This window comes from Pteropus vampyrus, unplaced genomic scaffold (genome assembly GCF_000151845.1).
Source record: "Pteropus vampyrus isolate Shadow unplaced genomic scaffold, Pvam_2.0 Scaffold177, whole genome shotgun sequence".
In the NCBI taxonomy this organism is placed as follows: domain Eukaryota; kingdom Metazoa; phylum Chordata; class Mammalia; order Chiroptera; family Pteropodidae; genus Pteropus; species Pteropus vampyrus.
In genome coordinates, this window is record NW_011888958.1 from 2,323,472 (window position 1) to 2,332,945 (window position 9,474).

General features: G+C 42.7%; 1 protein-coding gene across 1 annotated transcript in view; it reads right to left on the reverse strand.

The window, feature by feature from the left end:
- The window catches only part of PAPLN (papilin, proteoglycan like sulfated glycoprotein), a 40,088-nt gene that overhangs the window by 2,038 nt on the left and 28,576 nt on the right, over positions 1 to 9,474 (reverse strand). Inside the window, exon 26 of the mRNA XM_023537049.1 lies at positions 8,338 to 8,504. Coding sequence (XP_023392817.1) covers positions 8,338 to 8,504 — 167 coding nt within the window. The remainder of the gene's footprint in view (positions 1 to 8,337; positions 8,505 to 9,474) is intronic.

A 9,474-nucleotide genomic window follows, 5' to 3' on the forward strand; every position in this document is an offset into this window, starting at 1 on the left:
ACGACAGGGGAGAGAGAAAGTGGTCAGGTAGCTCTGTGTGTGAAAATTCTCACCTACCATTTCATTTCCTTAAAAGGAAAGTGGCACTATGACTGCCAGATTCCCCCTAAAATGCAATTACTCTGTAACCTTTCAACACCTGTACAACTACATAAGGGATCACAATTTCCACCCATTGGTGTTTTTTTTTTTTCCAGTTACAGTTGACATACAATACTGTATTAGTTTCAGGTTTAGGTTTACAACATAGTGACTAGACATTTACATAACTTACAAAGTGATCACAATTAGTATCCATCTGATATCATACATAGTTATTACAATGTTATTAACTATATTCCCTATGATGTACTTTATGTCCCCGTGATTTTTAATAACTGGCAATTTGTACATCTTAATCCCTATTTTTTACCCATCTCTCCAACCCGCCTCCCCTCTGGCAACCATCAGTTCTCTTTATAAGTTAGTTTGTTCATTTAGTTTTTTTCAGATTCCACATGTAAATGAAATCATATGATAGTTGTCTTTCTCTGACTTATTTCACTTAGCATAATACCCTCAAAGTCCATCCATGTCACAAATGGCAAGATTGCAATATTTTATGGCTGAGTAATATTCCATAGTATATATGTACAACATTCTCTGTATCCATTCATTTATCAATGGACACTTAGGTTGCTTCCATATCTTGGCTATTATAAATAATGCTTCAGTGAACATAGGTGTGCATATATCTTTTCAAATTAGGGTTTTAGATTTCTTCGGATAGCATGCTACCTCCAACTTTATTCTTTTTCAAGATTGCTTTGGCTGTTTGGGATCTTTTGTGGTTCCATATAAATTTTCAGATTATTTGTTCTAGTTCTCTGAAAAGTGCCATTGGTATTTCGATAGACAATTGCATTGAATCTGTAGATTGCTTTGGACAGTACAGACATTTTAACCATGGCAATTTCTCCTATCCGTGAGCATGGTATAGCCATCCATTTATTTGTATCTTCTTCAGTGTCTTATAGTTTTCCAAGTACAGCTCTTTTACTTCCTTGGTTAAATTTATTCCTAGGTATTTTATTCTTTTTGATGCAATTGTAAATAGGATTGTTTTCTTAATTTCTCTTTCCAGTAGTTTATTATTGGTGTATAAAAATGCAACCGATTTCTGAATATTAATTTTGTATCCTACTTTACTAAATTCATTTATTAGTTCTAATAGTTTGGGGGTGGGATTCTTTAGGGTTATATATATATAGTACCATGTAATCTGCAAATAATGACAGTTTTACTTACTCTTAATTCGGATGCCTTTTATTTCTTTTTCTTGTCTGATTGCTATGCCTAGGACTTCCAATACTATGTTGAATAAAAGTGGTGAAAGTGGACATTTTTGTCTTGTTTCTGATCTTAAAAAGCTTTCAGCTTTTCACCATTGAGTATAATGTTAGCTGTGGGTTTGTCATATATGGCCTTTATTATGTTGAGATATGTTCACTCTATTCCACTTTGCTGAAAGTTTTTATCATAAATAGATGTTGGATTTTGTCAAATGCTTTTCCTGACTCTATTGATACGGTCATATGATTTTTCTCCTTCACTTTATGTGGCGTATCACATTAATTTGATTTGTGGGTATCATACCAGCCACTTTGCATGCTGGGAATAAATTCCACTTGATCATAGTGTATGATCTTTTTAATGTATTATATTCAGTTTACTAATGGTTTGTTGAGGATTTTTGCATCAATGTTCATCAGGGATATTGTTCTATAGCTTTTTTTTTGTTGTGTCTTTGTCTGGTTTAGATAGCAGGGTAAAGGTGGCCTTGTAAAATGAGTTTGAGAACTTTCCCTCCTCTTCATTTTTTTTGAATAGTTTGAAAAGATTAAGTGTTAACTCTTCTTTAGTAAAATTAACCTGTGAAGTCATCTGGTCCAGGGCTTCTGTTTACTGGGATGGTTTTTTCAAATTATCCATTCAATTTCATTAGTGGTTATCTGTTCAGATTATCTGTTTCTTCCTAATTCAGCCTTGGAAGATTGTATGTTTCTAGGGATTTATCCATTTCTTCTAGGTTGTCCAATTTGTTGGCATATAATTGTACATGGTATTTCCTAATCATCACTGGTATTTCTGTAGCATTGGTTGTCACTTCTCTTTTACATCTGATTTTATTTGGGCCCTCTCTTGATGAGTCTGGATAAGGCTTATCAATTTTCTTTATCTTTTCAAAGAACCAGCTCTTGGTTTCATTGCTCTTTTCTATTTTTTTTTTTTTTAGACTATTTATTTCCACTCTGATCTTTATTACTTCCTTCTTTTTACTCCCTTTGGGCTTTGTTCTTCTTTTTCTAGTTCCTTTAGGTGTAAGGTTAGATTTTTTGAGATATTTGTTGAGCTAGGTCTGTATTGCTATAAATTGCCCTCCTGAAACTGCGTTGGCTGTGTCTCATAAATTTTGGGTCATTGTATTTTCATTTTCATTTATCTCAAGGTATCTTTTGATTTCTCCCTTGATCTTGTTAATCCATTCATTGTTTATTAGCATGTTATTCAGCCTCCATATGTTTGTGTATTTTTCAGTTTTCTTCTTGTAATTGATTTCTAGTTTCATACCATTATGATTGGAGAAGATGTTTGATATGACTTCAGTGTTCTCAGATTTATTGAGACTTGTTTTGTGGCCTAACATGTGATCTGTCCTGGAAAATGTTCCATGTGCACATGAAAAGAATGTATATTCTGCTGCTTTTGGGTAAAATGTCCTAAAAATATCAATTAGGTCCATCAGCTTTAATGTGTCATGTATATCCTTTTGTTGGATTGATCCCTTTATCAGTATGAAATGCCCTCTTTGTCTCTTGTTACAGCCCTTATTTTAAAGTCTGTTTATTTTGTCCGTTATAAGTATTGCTACCTCACCTTTTTTTTGTTTTGCATAAATTGCATAAATTGTTTTTGCATCTCCTTACTTTCAGTCTGTGTGTGTCCTTTGATCTGAAGTGGGTCTCGTAGGCAGCCTATGTACAGATCTCGTTTATTTATCCATTCAGCCACCGTATGTATTTTGATTGAAGCGTTTAATCCATTTACATTTAATTATTGATAGATATGTAGTTATCACCATTTTAGTAACTTTTCTCATTGTTTTTGTAGTTCTTCTCTGTTCCTTTCTTATTCTCATGCTCTTTTTTATGTCGATGATTTTCTATAGTGTCATGTTTGGATTTCTTTCTCTTTATTTCTTGTATATCTCTTGTAGATTTTTGGTTTGTAGTTACTGTGTGCTTCATATGTACCAAGATATGTTTATAGCAGTCTGTTTGAAGTCGATGGTCACTTAAGTTTGAACACATTCTAAAATCACTACAAGTTTTACTCACCTCCCTCCAAGTTTATCTTTTTGTCACTTTTTACTTCTTTTGTGTGTACCCTTAATTTATCGTTGTAATTACACAAGATCTTCTTTTGCCTTTTAACTTTTGTACTAGCTTTGTGTTTGGTTGATTCACTGCTTTCACTGTTTGCCTTTGTCAGTGAGAATTTTTTTCTTTCCTATATTTTCTTATTCGTATTTTTTTACCTTTTCTACTTGAAGAAGTCCCTTTAACATTTCTTGTAATACTGGTTTAGTGGTAGTGAACTTTAGCTTGTCTTGTCCGGGAAACTCTTTATCTCTCCTTTGATTCTAAATCATAGCCTTGCTGGGTAGAGTAGTCTTAGTTGTAGGTCCTTGCTTTTTACCACTATTTCATGTCAGTCCCTTTTGGCTTGCAATTTCAGTTGAGAAATCAAACTGACAGTCTTATAGGAGCTCCCTTGTTGTGGTAACTACCTGCTTTTTCTCTCGCTGCTTTTAAGATTCTTTGTCTTTAAACCTTTGGCATTTTACTTATGTCTTGGTATGGGCCTCTTTGGGTTCATCTTTTTCAGACTCCCTGCACTTCCTGGACTTGTATGTCTCTTTCCTGTGCCAGGCTATGGAAGTTTTCCATCATTATTTCTTTAACTAGGTTTTCAATTCCTTGCTCACTCTCTCCTTATGGTACCCCTATGATGCAATGTTGGTACATTCAATGTTGTCCCAGAGGCCCCTTAAACTAACCTCATTTGGGGGGGTTCTTTTTGCTCTTTCAATTGGGTGTTTTCCACTACCTCGTCTTCGAGATCACTGGTTTGATCCTCTCCTTCATCTGATCTGATATTGATTCCCTCTAACGTAATCTTCATTTCAGTTATTGTATTCTTCATTTCTAAACAGTTTTTTTATGGTTTCTGTCTGTTGAGGTTCTCACTGAATTCATCTACGCTTCCCCTCAATTCATTGAGCTTCCTTATAACCATGTTTTGAACTCTAGCTGGTAGATAGATTGCTTGTCTCCATTCATTTAGTTCTTTTTCTGGAGTTTTTGTCCTGTTCTTTCATTTAGAACATGTTTATCTCCCAGTTTTGCTGAATCCCTGTTTGTTAGGTGGATCTGCTACGTCTCCCAGTCTTGGTAGTGTGGCCTTATATAGCAGGTGTCCCATAAGGCCGGTAGTGTAGTTTCCATATTCACCTGAGCTGGGTGCTCCAAGAATGTCCCTGTGTGTGCCCTCCTATTGTAGTTGAGCTTTTATTGCTGTTGGCATGTCAGCGGGTGGGACTGACCCTCAGGCTAATCGGCTGTAAGGGCTGGCCATGACTACAGCAGACAAGCTGTTGTGCAGAAGACTGACCCCACAGAGCAGGAATTGTTTTAGTGGGGTTCTGGTGCCACCAAGTCTGCCCTTCAGATGTGTCATTTATGGAGCTGGTTGGGTGCTGCTCTGGTGTGGTCTGAAGCCAGCCACTGGGCGTGTTGGTTCTGGAGGCTCTTGGGAAGGGCCCCTGTGCAGGCGAAGGTCAACTGCCATTTGTACCTTCCTTGGGGCTGCCTACTGGGAGCTTCAAAGTGACCTGTGGTTGATTGCTGTTTGTGCTGGGCTTGGAGGCACTTGGGAGAGGCTATACTGTGAACCAAGGCCAGCTGCCACTAGTTAAACCATTTGTGGCTGCTTAGTTGAACTTACATTCCAGGCCAACACTAGCTGCATCTTATGCCAGGCTTGAGGCCACCTGATGGGAGTTAAAATGACAGCTGAAACCAGTAGCTTCTTGTGCTGGGCTTGGTGCCACTTAGCAAGAGGTACAGGGCACGCTGAGGCCAGCTACTGCTTATTTGGGGTTTGTGGACCTTTGAGAGATTTTAGGAAAGTCCACAGCATGGGCTGATGCCAGCCTCTTGTGTGGAAAAGCCACTGGAAGTGGCTCGAACTGGGTGCATAAGCTGGATAGGGTGGGGCAAATGGTGTTGGCAGGTTAATGGAAAGCTGCTGGTTGGGTGGAGGGAGGACTCAACAAAAGAGAGATGGTGCCTGCCAGTGCTTCTGTCCCAAGTAGAGCTGCCGCCCCTGCACTGGAGCCCAGAATGAATGAGTTTGTGGGAATGTGTGGGACTCCAGCAGCCCTCCATCTCACTCAGATGCAGTGCCCACTGGTTTTTACAGCCAGCTGTTATGGGGACTCCTCTCTTCCTGGAGCCCTGGAGCTCAGACTCCTTGCTCCTCAGGGGGAACCTCTGCAGCCAAGATATCCCTCCCAATTCTCAATCACCACAGCGTGGGTGCGGGACCTGCCCACTCCACATCTCCACCCCTACCAGTCTTGTCCTGGCTTCTTCTGTTCAGCTAATCTTCAGGTGGTTTTAAATTTTATACTGCTCTAATTTAAGTTGTAATTTTGATGTGATCATGGGAGGTGTGCATAGCGTTTTTCTGAAGTCAATTTCCATCCATTGTTGGCCTTACTTTAGCATGCAGTGGTCCTCCCGTTATTGACCCATCGAACTTTCCTTTTCTTTCTGGAAGGGGCTCTTACTTGCTTTAGGCCTGAGTAGCACCTTCCCAAAAACCTGACCTCATGAGGCTAAGGAAGGCTTATCCCCTCTTTCCCCAACTAATAGACCATTCCTCACCAGCGAATGACTGTAAAGGTTTGATATATCAGTATAACAAGAGCACTACCTACCTTAGAGTCACATGAACAGCAAGCCATTTATGAGAGTGGTTTTAAAAGAATCAGTAACTTTGGTATCAATTCTGTCTCAGCTGTTTGTAGCCCCTGGGCCTGTCACAGGGCCCAGAGGATAGGAGGTGCTCAGCATCGTGGTTACACAAACCAGCTCTGGAGCCAGGCTGCTTGGGTGGTACCTGGCTCTCCCACTTAACCAGCTGGCTGACTCTGGGTAAGACACCTAAGCTCTCTGTTTCTTCATTTGAAATGGAGAGAGCAGTAGCCCCTTGGGCACATAGTAACCATAGCTAAATCTAAGCGCATAACCGTGTTTTTGCCTCATAGCCTCATTCTCTCTCATTTAAAAAAGTGAGTAACCACCTCCCCCGCCTTGTTTTATACCTATAGTATTTTTCTGTTTCTAATCAATCTTTTAGGCAAAAAGGTTGAGAAGTCCTCACAGTACAAGTTTGTACGTTACACCAAAGTGTGACGAGCTCAAGGCTCCTCACTCTGACGCTAACACTCAATGCCACCAAACCATGACTAGGGCAAAGTGAGACCCCCACAAAAACCATAAATGGCTGAGAGCACATAATCTGCAGCTTAATCAGAGGAATGAATACAGTTAGGGAGACCACTTCTAACCAAGAAAGATACCCCTAATACATCCAAGATTAGCACCACCGTCCAGCACGCGTGGGAGAAAAGTGGCCTGACTGATGCCCTAAGTGCCCTGTCCAAGTTGCAGGTCACATCAGACCATTTCAGTATGGGACCCACACGTCAGGAGCCCCACCAGTCTTCATCAAGCAAGTTTCTGATTATAATTTGGCTTCCCATATAGACTTAGCTAATCACAAACATGACCATCAGGGTCCTCCCAATAGCTTTTCTCGCATAAGTCTGCATTCTGGGTTGTCTCAAGACTTGTAAGTTTGGTTAGTATGTAGACGAGAGATCAATTCATCCGAGGTGAAAACTGCCCCAGCAGTATGGTGCTGTCACCAGCGTCATGCCTTCATGCACTCAGTCACCAAGTATCTGAGCACCTAGTGATGCCAAGCACTGGGCTGGGCCCTGGGGATGAGTCCCAGTCACTTTTCTAAGGAGCTCGCAAACTGGAAGCCTTGCATGTCGGGCCAACTCAGCAACATTTCTACCACAGACCTTCAAGCTCTAGTACTGACCAGTGTCCACCCTCTGCAGGCAGCCAGGCTGGCACCCCGAATGTAACACTGCTCCTGGTGCGTGAACATCCAGGCAGGCCAGCACAGGAAGGGCCTGGTGCATTCTCCCCCAGCTCTGTTTCAAGCCCCATGAAGTCCGGCTGCTTGGCCTGGGGCACTGCCCCGCTGTTCAGACAGTGAACCCACACTGAGGATACGTGGGCGGGCAGAGCACCCCTCCCGTTTCCTTCCGGCTTACTCGACTAGGGAGCTCTTGTGAGTTTGAACATTAAACCAGTCTGTTCCATAAATTCTGAGATGCTCTTAATGTAACACCTGTCAAATGGGACTGTATATTGGTGAAGTGTTAGCATTGTGTCACTTAACAACCTTTTTTTCTTAGTGGGATGAAAACTAATGCATCTCACAATATAGTATTTAGAGTTGTTAAAATTTGATGATATAACAACTCAGAGCAAAAGCTGGAGAATATAAAGCTAAAATATCAAATTACTGAATAATGCAGGTAAAATTCTACCCAGTTACAGGCGTAATAGTTTAGTGAGAACATTAAGTGAAGAGTCAAAAGACCTAGGTTTTAGTACCAACTTGGCCGTGGATTTGCTGCTGTGCAACTTGTGGAAACATCACTTGAGCTCTCTGGATATCCGTGTCATTTGTGAGATGGTGATACTAATCCCTGCCCTTTCCTTTCTGGGTTATAGGGTCCAAGGGCCATAAAGGCATTTTTCGATCATAGGACCACTGTTTGCCACCCTAATTAGAATGGACAGTTTTTAATGGTCTGTCTGCCTGCCTTAAGTATTATAATGAAGCTCCAGTCAATCATTTCTCAAAATAAAACCAGTAAGTCTAAAGCATGGTATTTAACACCATCTATTAAGCTATTACCAGCTGCCTGTCATACATACACATTATTTCCTTCATCCTCACTACGTCCCTATCAGGTGGGAGTAAGGCTCAGGAAGGTTAAGCCCCTTGGCCCCAGTCACACCACCAGTAAGTGGCAGAGTGAGCCAGGGTTTGGACCAGAGTCCCGCGGACCACAGAGCCTGCACTCATCCTCGCTCTGCAGCATACAGCCAGAACAAGCGAATGCCTGAGGCAGGCCTTTCTTACCTGGCGGGACCACCTTCACCTCAGTGCTGCGGCTGACTGCCTGGCTTCCACGGTAGGCGCTGCACGTGTAGGAACCCTCATCCTTGGCCTGCAGGTTGTGGATCAGCAGCGTGCCATCTGGGGACTGGTGGACACGGTGGCCATCGGCCTGTACTGGCAGCCCATTCCTGGAGGGGAGAGGACACAGAGAGCTGTCCAGGGCCTCTGGTCTTCAGGCTCCAGAGCCAGGAGGCAATGAAAGACCATTCCAGAGCCAGCTGCTTCCTCTGTGTAGACAGATGACCCTCACCTCAAGGAAGATGGAACATTATCAAAGCAAAATAACTCAAAAGATGGGTGGCTTCACACTGAGCACAGTGACCTAAGTTCCAGTGAATGTGCCTCTTATCCACAAAGGAACCACACTGATTTGTCATTAACAAAAGACTTTTAAGCAGCACTGAGGTGCCAGGCCCTGTGCTGGATGAAGGACATAAACGCGCCCTGCCTCCAGGGCACTGGGGTGGGGGTGCAGGTGTCTAGGGGAGACTTCCCTGAGGAAGAGGCTAGCCGAGACCTGACCTAAGGATGAGGAGGCTGCAGCTGGATGACAGAAGGAACATGGGGACTCAGGAGCTTGAAGACAGGCCCCGGCCAGAGCAAGAGAGTGAAGGAGGACGTGCACACGGCTCTGGTCAGGAGTTTGGACTGGATCCAGGGGGTAACAGAGGGGCGTGAGCTAAGCAGCACTGACGCAGTTGTACTTTGAAAGGGTTGCAGACTTCAGTGGTGGGGTAGGGGACAAGCCTGAAGAGCAGAGGCCAGGTAAGTGGCTGCTGCACAGATGACACAGGCAATGAAATAAAGGGACTGGGATGAGGGGCAGATGTGGGAGTTGGGGAAGAAATCAAGCTACAGGGTTGTAGCTTGGGTTACTGGGCAATGGTGGTGCCCTCCACCGTGAGGAGACCCGGGGAGGGAGGGATGAGGGATCAATGTGAGGTTATTTTCCACCATTCTGTATTTTGGGTGCCGAGAGATGCCAGAGGCTTCGGATTTGAGGTTCTGGACCCAGAGAGTGTATCACCGAGGATGGTTCTGGGAACTGTCTACAAGGTTGCCCAAGGTCAAGTTAGACAAACTGAAGACCAAGGACAG